This window comes from Odontomachus brunneus, unplaced genomic scaffold (assembly GCF_010583005.1).
Source record: "Odontomachus brunneus isolate Ranch 3 - 2012 unplaced genomic scaffold, Obru_v1 Obru_scaffold_009, whole genome shotgun sequence".
In the NCBI taxonomy this organism is placed as follows: Eukaryota; Metazoa; Arthropoda; class Insecta; order Hymenoptera; family Formicidae; genus Odontomachus; species Odontomachus brunneus.
In genome coordinates this window covers 2,933,751-2,952,192 of record NW_022639459.1, presented here as the reverse complement: position 1 = coordinate 2,952,192, position 18,442 = coordinate 2,933,751, and the positions used below count along the sequence as shown (strand labels likewise).

General features: G+C 37.8%; 1 protein-coding gene and 1 pseudogene across 4 annotated transcripts in view; both read left to right on the top strand.

Moving 5' to 3' along the window:
- Positions 1-6,488, top strand: part of LOC116840399 (transcription factor Ken 2) — a 47,552-nt gene extending 41,064 nt beyond the window's left edge. For 3 of the 4 annotated variants that reach the window (XM_032807059.1, XM_032807061.1, XM_032807062.1), the window contains 2 exons: positions 935-1,226; positions 1,652-6,488. In XM_032807059.1, coding sequence (XP_032662950.1) covers positions 935-1,226; positions 1,652-2,119 — 760 coding nt within the window. In that variant the 3' untranslated portion in view covers positions 2,120-6,488. The remainder of the gene's footprint in view (positions 1-934; positions 1,227-1,651) is intronic. The other variant, XM_032807063.1, reaches the window with a different exon arrangement.
- A 2,500-nt stretch (positions 6,489-8,988) lies between these two features.
- LOC116840318 lies at positions 8,989-17,242 on the top strand (annotated as a pseudogene).
- The last annotated feature ends 1,200 nt before the right edge of the window (positions 17,243-18,442 follow it).

The following is an 18,442-nucleotide window of genomic DNA, read 5'->3' as shown; positions in this document are numbered from 1 at the left end:
ATTCTTGAGTGCCATTTTCAAATAGAAAGATATTTGAATGAAAGAACATTGATCAGATTGCTAGAGCATACTTATAAAATTATCATTTTCGCTTCAATGATTAGTCGCAAAAGCAACATATTGAAATCATGAGAAAAATTAGGTTAAAGAGAAAGGTCACGTTATTTTTACGGTTATATTGACTGTTAAGGGAAAAGAATAGTTTTCAGAGCATTTTGCAAATATAATCAAATAAGATGACCAGATTTTTCAGGCTCTAATCAAGTATGTGTATGTGTGATCTGAAATGTCCTTTCAATCAAATATCTCTTCATTGGTGAAAATGAATACAAAGAATTTTAGGCATGCATTTCCTCGCTTTTAGTGTTACTAATATTACTAATCAAGAGTTCCGTGGTGAGGAACCACACGCAAAAAAATAATTTAGTAATTTCAGTTAAACCGCGGTAGCTGATTCAAACAAAGGCTAATCGTTTAGCTATCACTGTTAAGAATTAGCTATGACAGCTAAGATGCATTCGCTATGAAATACAAATATATTAGGTGACATTAAAAATGCATATTATTTCAAATAGCTAAGAAAATGGCAGTTATTCCTAAATTTCTTATCGTATGCATATAATAAAGAAGTTTGCTGTACAGCTACAATCATTTGTTATAGTCATTTATTTCTCGCTATAGCGCCTAAGTTTAACAACGAATAAATTTAGCTTTGGTAGTATCGACATTAGGTGTCCCTATTTCAGTGACACATCTTATCTGCCACAGCTATTTTTTAGTTCTGGAAGCTAGTTTTTTTTGCGTGCAGGAGTTTCAATGAAATTCATATCGTAAAATCATAAAGAAAATGTATGTGACACTTTCTAATGATCTCATGAATTGTATTCTGCAAGAAGCGAGGTTAGAATGGATCTTCACGATAGCTTGCTCGCAGGTCTGAAAAACAGTTATTTGAAAGGCGGGAATCTCTCGAGGAGGTTGAAGAAAGGAGAAGACAGCTAGCGGCGCGACTCGCGTTAGGTTTAGAACCTGGGAAACCACAAGCTGAAGAACTACCACTCCCACCTGCGGAGGCGTACGTTGTGACGCCTCATCGGAAGCGGAGGCCAGGTTTTCACAATGCTCCCGCACAAAACCCGGCATTCGTGCCCTTCAATCCCGGTTTCGAGACACCCAGGAGATTGCAAGCGCCACATCCTTTGAGTGTTTCGGCACCACCGTATCTGGTAATCTATATTCGATCATTTACACACATCTCATCAGTAAATATCCTCAACATTTTGACACGCATCTAAAAAAATTGTATTTTCTGGGAATAATCCTCTTCAGAAATTATTTCCTTTTCATTCGCATATTTTTTCATCCAATTATAATTTTTGCAATTTTCTCTACGATCTTGGATATCATGAGTATTTATTTTTCTTTCTTTTACTTTTACTTTTCTTGTATCATCAATGTTTCTATTTTCAAAAAGTCGATCATCTAGAAAGCAATGTTTGTGGAAACGTTTTATTACTCAAAATTTCGTCTAGCCTGGATTTATTCACATGGAATTACGTCTTTGCCGGTCACACCGCGATTTATTGAACACTATTGCGATTCTCCTTAAGCGTCTCTCCGTTACCCATAAGTTGTTGTTGGTTATTGACAGCAGGATAGGTCAGTGACGCCACCAGGAGCGTCACATCGACCGCCGAGTGCCGACCCGGCGTCAGCGGCGGCTCTTGAGCCACCTTGGGGTGCTTGGAATATACCACCTACGAGAGCTCCGCCGCCACCGCCAACGGAAGACCCGCCGAAGTCCACGCCCGTTCGAGACTATCGGTGCACCTATTGCGGAAAGCAGTTTGGCATGTCGTGGAATCTGAAGACTCATCTGAGAGTGCACACGGGCGAGAAACCATTCGCGTGTAGAATTTGTATCGCTACGTTCAAGCAGAAAGCTCACTTGCTAAAGCATCTCTGTTCAGTTCATAGAAGTCGGATAGCTGCACCCGACAATACCTTCACATGTTGCTTCTGCTCGCTGAGTTTCGACAGCCTGCAGGAGCTTATTAGGCACTTGTCAGGGCCGCATAATAATATGCTGCTTAGCAAGAATCTACATATACGTGACTAGCGACAAGATCAAAGGCTACCCGGTGTTGAGGAGTACTCCACGAGTGCGATATGACGAGTCTTAAGGAACTTTTTCGTATTTCTTGAAAGTCGTTGGAAAGGAATCGCGCTCGGGATATTCAATTTCTATTCAGATCACTGTGAAGAAGTCTCTTATGTAGTCAGAAATCACCACACTTTTCAACGATAAGTTTTGCATATGAGTCTGTATTTTATAAAAAATTTTATTTTTTAATCAAATTTTTTCCTCAACAAATGTCTTGTTAAATGATATTTTTAGAAGATATTATGTTTAATTAAACTATACAAAATTCAGTTGGACATTATTAGATGTCGTATACATTTTGATTGCGAAAATACTTTATAAAATACAGCACTTTTCAAAATTGTATTAGGAGAATACCTTTCGAAGAAGTGAGATTTTTAAACAATATTTTTTTTTACATCAATCTTCACGTATATAATAATGAATATTTGCCTTTACAGTGTACAGAATAGTACAGTTCTAAGCAAGGAGCAACAATTCTTGACTTGTGTGTATATATTTCAAAAGTATATACATCGAATTCGAATGCAATCAAGACGAAGTTATTACAATTTGTTTCGTTTTATTGAGCGAATGCAATTGCGAACTGTACACAAAAGTTACAAAAAAACACACACCAGACAGGATGTTGTCGTAGTCTTATGAAGATATATACGTTCTTTCAGTCCAGATCTTTTTTTATCTACGTGCACGTAATTCTTTAATGAAAAGACATGGTCCAAGAATGCGTCGATCTGGAATCTCATTACATTTTTTCAAAGACAAACGGCACGCAACATCGGAAATATGCCTTTGTTAAAAATATGACAAAATTCAAAAGAATCGACTTTACAGCATGCACACACACACATATACACATATATGTATGTACATATGTACCTAGAAAAAAATTTAATTCAATCAACCAAATATCTGGTGAAATATGAACGAATGGAGATTCCGGTTGAAACGACCAAAATTTTGTTAACTTGAACAGAATTCAAATAATTTCTAAATTTCTGGAACCGGAATTTTTGATTCGTTCATATTTGATTAATCCAATCAAATGTCTAATGACATTAGTTGGATATGGCTAGACATTTGGTTAGTCCAACCAATTTTCTTTGTGTATATACACATATATATATACATACATACATATGTATATATATACATACATAAATATGTACATATATACATACATACATATGTATATATATACATACATAAATATGTACATATATACATACATACATATGTATATATATATATATATACAGACAAAATCTTCACGGAGAGGTCAATAACTTCTTCGGAAGTATTTAATTGCGTGTACAAACGGTAGTGATTAAAAAGAAGCTTTTATCAGTGCTCGAGACCTATAACTAGTGCGAGTGTCGGGCACTCTGGGAAAAGTACAAGGAGGACAATGAACGAACAGAGAGTCAATTAATGAAACGCGCCGAATCCCGATGAGAGCTGGCGAGAATGAAGCGCGGCCTCTTTGTTGCGTTTTGTTTGTTGTTATTTTATTTTAATCGCGTCACGTGGCATCCGGCGAGACGTCCCGTTTACCTCAGCGCGTACGACTAATCTTACATAATGTAAATAATGTTAAATAGGAGAATGCGAATGGATTAGAATTTATTTATTTCATGCTATTGCAAAGGGACCAACCGACTTTCCACCGATTTCTGTCTTAGGTAGATCTTAGGTGTCCTGCCCACCAATCGCCTCGAACTAACTAACCGCTCGCAACGAGAGCCGAAACATTTCGATCGCGAGATACAAAAGTATTCGATCGGGACGCTGAAATGAAGAAGAACGAGCTATCGAAACGCGATGGAAGAGGAGCATTGTCGATGCGCTTAGATTGCGACGTTCATAAATTGTTGATTACGATTTGTTGTCTAGTAAATGTGGACGTTGTTAATGTTCTACTTTGTAAAATTCCGTCTTCCACATTTGACGTCACTCCCTCTTCTTCCTCGTCCACGTCCCGACACCCCATTCTCGGTATATCCTTCGGTATAACTCAGCGACTCGAGTGCCTTGTCAAATGGGTCCAAATTGGTCGATTGGGCAGTGATTTCATGTGTTCATAGGCTTAAGAGAAACATAGGCGTTTAAGATATGACGATACGAGAGAGAGCTCGCTTAGAACATGGAGGAATATCGATTAATTCATGTAAAAAGTGTTTTAAGATTTATTCGGTTAAATTCTCAAGTTTCGCTAAGACTAGTTAGGTTAGGTTAAGTTGTTGTATCTTAGTAGCTTTCTTTTGTTTAATTTCACTTTTGTTTGGCGCAGGACGTCATGTTCTATTTTCTTTTCTAAATAGGCATTATTTTACCTAAGGTGCCTTGAAAGGACCTCGACCTCTTTTTTGCTCCTTAATTATGCGAAACCACCTCGATGATGCTCGAACTTTTTAAGCGTAAAAAAGATACGAGGGAAATTCGAATTGACTTATCGACGGAAGGGTTTTAGGGAGGAACAGTTGTGAATGCAAAATAAGCGGGGATACTAGTTAAGATCGTATGGAATTTAGAGGATGGATACGCTCTAGAGCGAAGTGTAGTTTTGATACGTTCACACCAAAGACATTTTTATAAAAAAGTAAGGAGAGAATAAAGAGAAACCTTATCAGCAAGAATTCGTTTTTCGGCCAATAAGAGCCGCGCTAAGGTTGTCGGTAATAACTTCCTCGCGGGAGGATTAAAAGGAACTTGTCAAGCGTGTGGTTTTAATCGAGCAACCGACACACAATTTTAATTCTCCAACGAACACGTGACTTTTCGCACAGCCCCATTCTCGTTTATAAGTTTTAAACGGCAACTGTACTTCGAATTGTACTTCGAAGAGATATTACAATCTTAACGTATACTTAACTATTATATCGATCGTATCGGAGAGAAATAAATGTAGAGAGTCAAGTAAAAACAGAGTTCGACAGTGTACATTAATTAACTTAAATCTGTCATGCGAGCCTCGTGAAACAATCGTATAAGTAAAAAGGACGAAGATGTAAATTTTTTAATGGTTCGCGCTTCTCTGTCTCGATGGGCGACATATATTCTATATGAAAAACATACGAGTGTGTCGTAAAGGGAACCGAATGCAAACACGACCAACCGATGTTTTCTCTCTCTCTTTCTCTCTCTCTCTCTCTCTCTCTCTCTCTCTCTGACTCTATCTCTTTCTCTCTCTTTCCATCTATCTCTATCTCTCTTTCTTTCTTTCTCTCTCTCCCGCGTAACCGCTCGTCCTCGCGATCGCGATCACTCGGGGTGGAAGTATATTATGTATCGATCGGTACGTCTTCTCTCTTCTTCACTTTACCCCGCCACGTCGTTCGCCGGAATGTCGTGACGGGGAGGCGGACAAGAACGGAGCAGAAAGAGAGGTTGGAGGGGTGGTGTGCGCTCTCGCAAAGCCAGGCAAAAACGGCCAGCACAAAACAGTGAACGTAATGTGATACTAAATGATAATAAAGCTAAAGTAATTATTGTTTAGCGTGCGACGCCGCGGGCGTTAACGGTACACGGACGCGACTCGTGGCTCTCGACTCGTGGGCCAGGGAAGAAGCTTGCGACCGCGAGCAGAGAAAAGAAAAGAAGGAAACGATGTAGGAAGCCGACGAAGGATGATTTTGCGAGTCGCCTAAGTAATTTAAGCGATACCAGCTTTACCACCATCCATTCTTTTTTCCTCTTCACCCACCCTTGTCACACGCTCCCGACTCCGGTCGTCTCTCCTCTTCTCTCGAGCCGTAAGCGCACTAGGATTACGCACATTACAGATTAATCTATTGTTAATTAATTACGTTTAGCACACGCACGAACACCCGGGTGTCCCTCTCGGCCGAGGGAAAAGAACAAAGATCTCGAATTTCGCTTTCGATCGACCGAGCGGATCGCGAAGGTGAAAGAAGACGATACTTCCCTTGGTACGATTATTCGGTGTCGCTGCGTTCTCGGGGAGATACACGAATCTTTTATACATATTGGACGTGATCGAACATTAGTTGAATGATCATTTGCATCGAGGGGTCTTTTACGAACGTAAGAACAATAATGATGATCGGAGTGATTTTGTAGAAACAACGAAGGCGTTGACTCTCTCTTTCTTTTTCTACCGCTACCTCTCGTTGCTCTTCTGTGAAGATAGCGTCTTCTTTTTCTCACCTAGACATCCGGGTGGAAACTTTGTAGATATTAAGCATCTCTTCCAAGCGGGGCGTGAGCTCCGCGCGCTTTCTTAGTGTTCATAGGTTTACGAGAAGTAAATTAATTCAGTTGGAAACTGTGTACGAAGAGATAAACGGAAGCGAGCGTAATCGAAGGCATTGTGTATTCTCGATTTCCCTCTCTTATTCCCTCAGAAACTGTGTTTATTCTGTCTATAAAAGTACCTAGGAAAATTGCACCTTCAACATAGATATATCTTTAAATATCTTCTTTCCAAATATTTCTTTTAAATCTTTCTTAAATCTCTCTTTTGAATCTTTTTGTTTGTTAGTCTATTTTTTTAATTTTATCGATTTATCTAATTGCAGAATGCGACGAACTTCCTTGAGCTTATTCACGAAGCTTGTTTTCGAGAGCTCGTTCTATGCATTAGTTAGATTCCCAATATATCGATGTATTCATTCACAGATCTGTTAAATGACTTTCTTCCGAAATAAACGAAATGTCTACGTTCCTTACTATTAAGTTATCGATGCATTAGTTCACAGATGTGTCAAAGGTATCATTAACAAGATTTATCAGAAGAAGCGTTTGAATATTTATAACTTTGTAAAGAACGAGACCAGGTTTCGTTTATCTTTGGAAAAAGTCACCTAACTCATCAGTGAACCAACGCGTCGATGTTTGTTCGTAAGATCTCGAGTCAAAATCATCAGTATTGATGACAGTTGTTGAGTAACATCATTGAAGACCAATATTGTTATAAGAACTATAAGAGAAGAATATATTCTATGTATCTACGCATTTAAAGCTTCCTCTTAAAGCTGCGAAGTTGCATCTCGCGTTTTACACCAGTCATACTTTTCTTCACGTTAAACTTCATCGAAGTGACGGCTCGTCAAGACAAAAAAGTCGCGCCGAAAGCAATATCGAAGCGTTACAGGTCTGGCCTCATCATCTGGCCTTGGGAATGAGGCCGCGGGATCGAGTGTCGGATGATCGATTCGCGATCGACGAGGAACGGCTAATTGTCGTCCTCGCTAAACGCGGATAGCGGTTCGCCCCGCTCGGAATCGGGATCCCCAAAGAATTCCCGGCGAGAGGCGCAGCGTCGTCGGCTAACGGTCCGAAGGCTTCGGTTTTGTACAAAAAGAAAAGCCACGCCATGACCCGTTACTAGTGGGCTACGTTCCAGCGGGACGGTGTATGCCGCGTACGTCCAGCTTTGACGGTGTCTATTGCATAATTACACCGCGACAGAACAGGTAACGCACCACGGCCGTACGTCCTGTTTGTCCGGAGGTACTTGCGTGCCTATATGCGCCCCGGATTACGTCTGTTCCGCAGACGTAAATACGCGTTTGTGTTGAGGACTGAGCCGCTGGAACCGGCTCCATGAATGACTACGGAAAAAGAGCGACTCCGTCGCCTCGCGCGTCTCATTATTGACCGTCGCCAGGTGGATAACTTTATGTGCTGAGGTCGCTGATTTACGCGTCACATAGGCAACCAACTGCAAATGCGCGCAATACGTCCGTGCTACATGAATAAGGACGTCAACTGTACTTTCGGAGTAGTCAAGCAGCAGAGATCTGCGCGCTGGCCGTTAAGGTGCTTAACGATGACATGTAATGATCTCGACGCGTGCAAGTTTTATCTGCAAACGAAATAATTAGGTCGTTTCGTTTCACCGATTAACACGACCGGGAAGAAATTTTTGAGAATCTACGCGTTCGCGTCAAAAATATGATATACCAGCTTAAAGCTGATCCTAGAATCCTAAACTCGAAACATGGATAAATTTTAGTCAGCGCATTTTCACTTGCTCATAACCTCCGAAAAATCATCGAAATTCAATTCTTTCTTCTCAATCGATGTAGAAAGCATCGAATCTATTAATGTTTGTGGGTTTCAATGAAGTTGAACCAGCAAATACACGCGTTATATAACAGTTATATTGTTGAGTGGGAAGTTATAATTAACAATTATATAACTGTTACTTGATGGTTGCTGGGGAAAGAAGTTAAAATAAAAAAACGAAATCCGTATTGTTAAGAATGATAACGTTTGAAAAGTTGAACTTAAATGGTTACATGTCAAGGGGATGAAATCAGGAGGAGAAAATGAGAAAATGTGCAGGTTTCACATAGCCTCTATTTTTCCACAAAATCCTAGAGAGTAACCGTGCGAGATGTGGTCTAGATCGGTTGAAAGGTTTGGAAGTTAATAGGGAACATACAGATAGACATTCAACGTCGAATATAAATATCGTTTCTTTAATATATGTTTGACGTAACACACGCGTTGACATGTGCGCTAAAGTGGGTCGCTATTCGTCGGATATTCTTCGAGAAGCGCCGTCGGCGTCCGTCGCTTTCTCATAAATCATAATCGTTCTTAATTAACACGACACACGTGAACGATACACACCACGCACCGGGAATTAGAATCCTCCCAATCCGTTAACTATGTATTCGATTCGAGGAATCATCGGCATTCCATGTAGTAGCTGAGATGCCTCGCTCCGCCGATGTCCCCCGAGGGACTGGCGTTTCCAATCTGGAAGTACCGTTTGTTCAGAAGTTGCATAATGGAGCTTGCATTTCTGGTTCTTGGTCGTGGTGTCGTCGGCGAACTTGCCAAGAGATTCGTAGGCGCATCATTGACCAATGACCACCGTCTGCACGGCCAGGCTCTCGAGCCATGGAGAGTACCGTAAGAGTACTAACACGTGGGTGACACAGAGGGGGTAAGACCGTTCGGTCAACGCTCCTGCTTAATGTATATAAGGTTGGAGCCCCGACGGATACTCAAGGCAGATCGTCATCAGACATGTTCGGGAAGATTGTCCTAGCACTCTCGGCCTTGGCCTGGGCCAGCGCGCAGATCCCCAATTTGGGATTCTGTCCGGAGTACGTGCCTATGGCGAACTTCGACATGAACAGGGTGCGTACCGCTTGTGGTCCATTATATTTATTGCTTTGTTTTACCACGTTTTACTGTTCTTTATTTTTTACTACACGGAGAGAATATTGTGACTTCTTTTCATATAAAATGCTTTCATTTTCCTTATAATTCTTTTTTCTTCATTCTTTTACATTTTTGTATGTTTCTTATATGATATAAGTAACACGAAAGAAATGAAGGGATAATAAATTCTATAGATTAATTTTCATTATAAAAATATCTCCGTGTATATATGTTACTATATTTTATTATTCTATTTTTTACGTCAATTTATTCTCGTTTTATCCCGTCTAATTATGTATACTTACATTAATTAATACTGCAATTATCTTCGATCATCAAGCGGATGCAAAGTCATATGCTCTTTTTAAAAGCAATATGCTCTTTTTTTTAATAACGGAATATCATTTCATCGCGTTTGATTATGTGTACATAACTTAACGCGTAGATTACTGGGATGTCTTTAATCATCAAGTGCAAAATCATAAAAGAAATATATTTTCAAGTTAAGAGAATATACTTTCTTTATTACATTTTCTTTTTAATGTACTTTTTTATATTATATTTACTTTTTCTAAATATAAAATATTTTTCTTGTTCGCTCGCTAGCGACATCACCAATGTTTAAGAGGACAGTGGCGATTAAAATGAACCCCATTTAATGTCGTTACAGTTCATGGGTGTTTGGTACGAGGCCGAGAGGTACTTCCAACTTAGCGAAGTGGTGTCACGATGTGTCATGACGAATTATACCAAAGGCGCTGACGGCAAGTTCCGCGTGAGCAATCAAGTTACAAATCGTTTGTGAGTACACCAGCTACGTCGATTTCGTTCGACAAATGCGTTTAAGAAGAGCAAATGGGTGCACAGTGCGACGGCGATTCTCGTGAATGATACGTCTGATCTTTAGCACCGGCATCAAGAGGATACTAGAGGGTGAAATTAAGCCCGCAGCTTCCAAAGCCGAGGAGGGTAAACTCCAAGTTAAATACACTACAATTCCGCTGACCCCCGAGACTAAATACTCGGTACTCGAGACGGACTACGACTCGTACGCCGTTCTGTGGAGTTGCCAAGGTATCGGTCCGGTTCACGCGCAGAATGCGTGGGTCATGACGAGGGAACGAATACCGCCTGGCGAGGTGCTTCAAAAGGTACGCTTTATGAGGCGAACTTTAATTAATAATTCATCAAAATGGAGCACTTCAAAGTCATTAACGCGTTAACATCACTGTAACATATATGCAAATCAAGTCATATTATTTTTTAATTTTTAGAATTATTTCTAGAACATTTAGAAAATATTATCTGTCATTTAAATCATTAAAGAAGTTTACATAAAAGTAGAAGAGTAATAGAAAAATCGTGATAAAATCTGGGATACTTAAATTTAATTAATATATATTATTTTGATAATTATTTACTTATTTTAAATTATTAATTTATTTTCACATAATTATTACATTAATTTTATTTTATCATATATTATTTTATAATTACTAATCTTCCCATATATTTCATAATTATTAACACAAATAGTTTTTCCTTCTTGTTATTGGCAGCGATCGTTCGAGTACATATTTCAAACTAATCGACGTGACTCTTATTTCGGTCGCAGGCTTATGGCGTTCTTGACAAATACAAGATATCGAAGACATTCTTTGTGAAGACTGACCAGGCTGATTGCGCGTACCTGGACGCGACGCCAGCAAAGCCGGAAGCGCCAGCGAAGCCGGCGACGAATGAAGAAGGCGGTAGCTCCAGGTCGGTTATCGCTCTGGAGGATGCCAAGAGCGAGAAGCTTCTGCTGGAGGCTGATAATATGGACGAGAAGGTGACTCCCGATATCCCAAAGATAATCACGGAAACCGCGAAGCCGCTCGCCGTGGAGACCGTTCCCGAGCGAATTCTGAAGATAGCCGAGGCGATCAAGGAGGAGAGCGGCGACACGGAGGACAAAATGATCATCGTCGAGGTGAAGGAGGAGAAAGCCGTGGAAAGCGCGAAGGAGACGGAAAAGACTGCTTAGAGATGATATCGTTTGGTGGACGTGTGGTTTCTGTTGGTTGGCGCTGGCGGGGACACATCTATGGGGATTATCGAAGTCCTTAGGCTCGTAGCGGCTTCCTCATTCAGAAGCAGTCTCGCTTAAGCACTGTGAAGTCATTGTAAAGCCCTATAGGCATGTCGCCGCTCGGGGATCTAAGATTGGCACGGCGCTTTGTTACATAGGCTTACGTAATGTAAAAAAAAGAAACATGTAAAAAATGAATGTAAAAAACAAAGATAAATAAATCGTTATAAAAAAATGTCTCAATGAAACTCTGTAATCTTTCTTAACGCTGCTTCTTCTCCGCGCGTGTGATAATGCGCGCATAAACGAGATCATCGATTTAAACACGAATTAATGTCCACGTGCGCGGCGTGTTAAAATACAATTATTATAAAATAACGAACGCGAATCGCCAACAGGGATTTTATTAACTGCAAAAATGTTGGTCACTACGATTTATCGCGTGGATGGCTTATAGATTATATAAATATATTATTGCGAGAGAAAATATATTTCCTCGAAGACTTGAAAGTCTTTTCCGTATGTCGCGATGTCGAACCAGTAAATGTGTCACACGACGCCTTTCTTCATAAACAAATATAAGCAGGTCATATAACGGTCGCATTTTTATTTTTTCTGCGTCACGAACAGCTTTCAAGTTAACTTAGTTAATTTAAAAAATGAGTCAGTTTTCAACTACAGTTAATTTAAAATTCATTGACTAACTTTTTATATATAACTCAGAATAATCCATCGATACTTAAATCATTGCAAGCTCCTAATATAGAACAAAAGAAATAAAAGAACAATGACACGTCATAATATATATAATAATTTTTTTCTCTCTAAGCGCTAAAGTATTCTTTTTTATATGCAATCCTGCAATCCCACAAAACAATATTTTTTTTATAAAAAACTATATTTTCATCAATAATTTCACATTTTAATTTTTAATAAAAAAGTTTACTATGTAGAAATATCCATATTGCTTTGCATAATTAACTTTTGCATAACTTTTAACTTTAATAAGTTAATTTAATATTAATTTAACTTCTAATCATGTTAGTTTTTATTTATATAACTTTTAACATAAACTAAGTTAATCTAAAGGCCATTAACTTTAAATTCTTATATAATTTAGTTAAAAAAAGTCACGTTATCGAATTCTGATTAAATGTAAATGATTATCCGATTTAAACTCGAATGTAGCAAAAGAATTTACCAAATTAAGTATAAAATTTATGAAGTAAAAAGTATGTTTACATATTAAATCAAGTGAATGGGCAACAAATTGAATAGCTTTACATAATAATCGTTTAAATTTAAAATGCACAAAATAATTTACTAAAAGTAGACATTAAATGTCTTAACATTTCCGTTAAATTTAGCAACATAAGAATATTCAGTAGAGAATCAGAACACCTCCAAAAATAATTTAAGAGAACGTTTTTCGAGCGATACTGTTTCCAACTATTTCCAACATTTTAAAGTCGTGTTATTTTTATTTTATTTAACTAGGTTACTCGAAGTTACTCAAAATACGTTTATTCGTGGCGCATAGATATCGGATTCGCGAATTCTCGTGTAATTATAATTTACAAACGTTTTCTATTTTAATCGCGAAAGTTTATTTGTACGTTCAAATTCAGAAAACATTTGCTCTTTAATGAACCTCTTTACGTTAATATCAACCGATTTATTATTCTCCAAATATTCGTTCCACTCCGCTATTTACGTCAGCAGTCTCGATTTCCACCAACGCTTGTCGCGAGCTCCATTTGAACGCGATCGGACAATCGCCCGGAAGTGGTCCATCGTACCCGATTTCGAAACGATTCATATGTCGTCGAAACCGTCGATCATCTATTGGTCAGTGGCAAATTCGAGACGGGTTTCTTGAACCCCGGGCGTACCGTTATTGACCCACTAACTGACAGAACTCTACCAAACGCATCCAGTTAACCTTCACGGCTCCGTCTCCGCGAACGAAAGAGTAGGAAGCGCAGTCACCTGCGAACAGTTCGTCGCGCGAGGAGTTTCAACGTCAATCCTTGTCAATCCGGCGAATTGACATTCGAAGCATACCTCTTTCCTGGATACACTACGGTCAAGGTTACCAGGTGAGCAAGTTATTTAGATTAAGATCGCAAGGCTGTCAGTGCGAGTGAGGTTCACCTGTGCTTTTTGCCTCGTTTCGTCTATTTTCAATTCGTGTTCTTATAAGCTAAATCAGGCGGTGAGCTACTTGCGCAAGTAGCAGGTCGCCAGGAAAATCGAAGTCGTAGAAAAATTAGAAATCAGGTCGGTCGCGTTTAAATAATCCACAATATCAGGCAGTTTTCGTATTGATACGCTCGTAATATTATCGCCGTATCATAAGGAGAAACTCGGGCGCGACATTAGAATTTCAAATTGCTCGCGCGATACGGTGTGTCAAGGAAAACGGTACTTAAAATGAGATATTTCCTTATTCTCATTATGCATCTGCAATTGTAAGCGCTCTGTCAAACGAAGATTGCATAACGTTAACGATAAAAACTGATCTGTTAACTCGCATCCGTACGTGTCATGCAAGTATCTCGCATTATAATAACGTCACTTTAGAGACTCTAAAGCCCATTAATAGTTATTATTTGAGACTTATTTCAGGTGAGACATTCAGATTTCAATTGATAGTTGGACGTGAGTTTTTCAGCTAAACTGCGATTGCAAGTGTAATGTCATATATATTATATAATTAAAAAAAGAAACTCTTATCTAACTTTAAATTTAAACCCGAGTATCTCACGTAGAACAAGTTTCGAACAATGACTATTAATGCAGGTCTGAACCTGAAATAATAACTGTCACTTGAAACTTATCTTATACTCAGATTCTTATTCAGAGTTTACTTACAGTTAGATGTAAAATTTTAATTGAATTACGTAATGTATGTGACGTTATATATTTGTAATCGCGATTCAATAAGAAAACTTTCATTCGACTCTAAACTCAAATTTGAGTATCTCGCTTGAAATGAATTTCAAGTGTCAACTATTGATACCGGTCTAAGATTCATATTAGTAGTTGGCACTGGAAACTTGTCTTATGTAAGATACTGAGTATCTTATGTAAGATACTCAGATTTTTCCAGAGCTTAATCCAAGTTTCTCAATTAATTAATGATATATATGACATTTATATATGCAATCGAGGTTCAAAAAAAAGTCTCATTTAATTCTGAATTTAAATGAGTATCTCACTTGAGATGAGTTTTCTAAGTAATAAATTCTGATTAATATACGGGTGCGCGATAACGCGATATAAAAGAACGCGCGCCGGCTTTTCTTAATTTTCTCTCTCGGAAGTTCGCGCGAATAACAGTGTATTCTAAAAGCGCGGAACTTATCGACTCTTATCGACAAAACTCGAGAATTAATCTTTATTAGTTATCTTTATTAATTAACGAAATTCGATTAATTTTATGCGTTCTTTTGCAGAAGACATAATGTTTCGAGCACTTGTGATCCTAATTATCGCGAGTGCAGCGATGGCCCAAGTACCATTCTTGGGAGTGTGTCCAAATTTGGAAACGATGCCAAATTTTGAAACCGAGAGAGTAAGTACCGAGATATAATTCACACCATATGAAACATGTTATATTATATAAGTATGGCACATTTATATTTCGATAGTCAATGTTTGCCGATTCCACTGATGTCTCAATTGACTTCATTTTCATGTAAATTACAAACTATAAAAATATCGTTATTTCTTTCTTATTTGTATATTTATTTTTACCTTTTTCTTATTGTTATTTTTGTAGCCTTCTATATATTTTTTCTTTTCTTTATGATTTCTTTTATATTTTATGATTATGTGTAATTATTATATGTCAATATCTTACTTTTTGTTTTTTACTATGTGTAATTTAAGTATTATCTTGTCAATATTGACCAATTAGTAATGAATTTCGTAAAAAGGAATGACATCCTGTGAAATAAATTAATGTAATCAAATAAATATAAATATTTAATATATTTACAATATTTAATATTGTAAATATGTCATATTATATAAATATAGCCATATTTGAAACAATTTTCATGTCAGCTACGTGTGCTTATCTAGTTTATTACATATAGCCTAGAAAAATATAGATTAAGTCATTCACTTTTTTAAATATAGAAAAGATAATATTAAAGTTGCGATAATTATATTCTAAAAATAGAAATTATTCTGACTTGTAAATATATTTTATGTGCTTGACATATGTCAAGAATATATATGTCGTGTATGTAGAAATTGTGTATATAGAAATATATATATATTATATTAAATAAAAAAATATAAAAATATATGTTATTTACGCTTTTATCCATACGAAATCACAATTATATATATATATATATATATATATATATATATATATATATATTTACTTAAGCTAATTTATCAATTTTTAGTTTTTTTTATTTAATAATATATATTTTTATATATTTTTTCAGTATTTGGGCAAATGGTACGAAGTTGAGAGGTACTTCGCTCTGTTTGAGTTTGGTGGAAAATGTGTGACGGCTAATTACAATGTGAGTGACAATGGTTCGTTGAAGATCGTCAACAAGCAGATCTCTGCGCTGTGAGTACAGTACACACCTAAATTATTGGCGAATGCTAAGTAGACTGAGAAATCACCTCTGCCAGCGACTATTCATTTCGAATGAAACTTTGTTCCCATATTTAGAACTGGAGTCGTTTCGAGTATTGAGGGCATCGCGAGGTTAATCGGCAGATCCGATGACCCTAAATTGACCGTCACTTTTCCATCCTTGCCGCTACCGATCGATGCACCTTATTGGGTTCTAGACACAGACTACAAGTCGTATGCCGTGGTATGGAGCTGCACAAATCTCGGAGTACTCAAGTGAGTTTATTTGAGAGGGGAAGGGATCGAGCGCTAATTATATTTTATCGTGTTACTAAACAAGTAGAAACTTTATCTCTCAGTAAGACACTCGTTTCTCAACGCTTAAAGATAGTGTATTTCTTGTCAATGGAACTATTCTAAGGAATTCTCATAAAAATATTAGATCAGGAAAAGAGAAAAGGAGGCCAAGATCTCTAAAATTATGGCATCTATTTGCAGCGTACGGAACGTTTGGATCTTGACGCGGGAACCGAAACCGCCGATCGCGGTCTTGGAGAAGGCATATCAAGTTATCGATAAGAATAACATCAGCAGAGCGTATTTCATTCGCACAGATCAAAAGAATTGCCCAGTTTCGTATTAAGGACAATCCAAGGCATCTCTGTGCACGGTAATACACCCGACGGGAAAGTGTATCTCTTGCGATGCAGCCTTGTGTACGAACTTATCGGAACATCCGCAGGTGACTGTAGCACAAGTAGCACAAGGTTTCGATCATGATTATACAATCATTATGATTTCATAATCAGTATCGATTGTTTGAGCTAACATGACTTATGCGTAAATATTTACGAATTAATGCGTTTCAAGTGAAAACACTGCGTAGTCGTAATGCTGAATATTTAAAGCTGTAGAGAGTTTATCGTGACTGTGATTTTAGAAACGTGAAAACGCGCGAAAAAATGAATTATCCTTTAGAGAAAAGTTTCTCAAAGATGCTCACATATTACCCCGAATAAAGTTCCAAGATAAAATCTCACGTCTGTATGTATACTTGTATTTTTATATTTCAGAGTATATTTATGTTTTGTATTTATTTTTTTACGTGTAAATTAGCCTTTGTTAATTTGGTTGATTGTGCATTACGTATATTTATTTGTTTATTTGTTGCAAGTAATTAAGACTGACACAATAATAATTTGCATGTGTTAACTTCTGAAATTCAAAAGTTTTGTTAATAAATGGATGTTGTTTGTATCAAGTCGAGCATTACTCTCGTACTACCACTTATTACTTGGTCTTACTTATAACAATTCGTAAATTTATTTTTGTTTAAGTACATTCTACACATTAATGATAAATTTCGGAAGAAACTGCCAACAAAAATGAAAAGCAAACAAGAAATACGAGTACATAATAGTATAATAATTTGTGAATTATACGCTCGGGCTCGAATTGCTAAACAATAATTTCGTGCCATTAATGTCGATGCACCGTAAAAAAACATTTTGTATTTGTATTAAAATCGACCTGTGTAGAAATTTACCTGTATTAAATTTTTAACACATTCGCGTGTGCGTGCGCGTTAATTCATCGCCATTGTGTTATTTTCCATTAAGTTCATATATCCTCCTTTTCTAAGTGTTCAAATAACACAGTAAGGCCCAAGTATTACAAATTTTCGTTAATTTTCCACATATTATTTGTGTTATTTGTTTACATTCCGGCTTAGATTAACAGAGAGATTAGAGTAGATAAATTAGGAGATACAAAGTGTATGTTAAATTTAATGCAAAATCTTTTACAATGTGTGATATTGTAAATTCAATAATCGACGGTCGGTAATGTAGGCATCGCACACTTATCCCAGGCCCATCGGGCCCACGGAGCACTTACCAATGATCGCGGCTCTTTTATGGCGTTTCTTCAATGCTTAGATGTGCTGAATCAGCAATAAGTACTGAGCTCCGTTGTAAGATCGCGCACGGTACATTTGAGAGAACCCGTCAGCCGCGCGTCCGTAGTGTAATCGATGCATCGGGCATCTTTGAGGAGGGAAGAAAAAAAAGGGAACACACTCTCGAACCAGTTATGAAAATCCAATTATGCAAAAATGGCGCGAGGAACATTTAACCGTCCATTAGGTTATTGGTGTAACGAAAATTTACGCGTGTGAGCGCGTATCCGCTTTGTAATATTACATGCATAATACATGTCGCGGCGGTGCGCGTGATCATTATTTATCGCGGAGAAGGAGCGCTAATAAATGTCTACGTGAAAAGTTTCATTAATGGGGCAGTAAAGGTACCGGGAGGGCCAATAATCGATTGCGAGAAACACCCCGTGTCGGGGTGTCGCGCAGGTTCACGTTGTCCGCCGGATCGAAAGCAAACAACCAACGCCCGGATCTCTCTCTCTCTCTCTCTCTCTCTCTCTCTCTCTCTCTCTCTCTCTCTCTCTC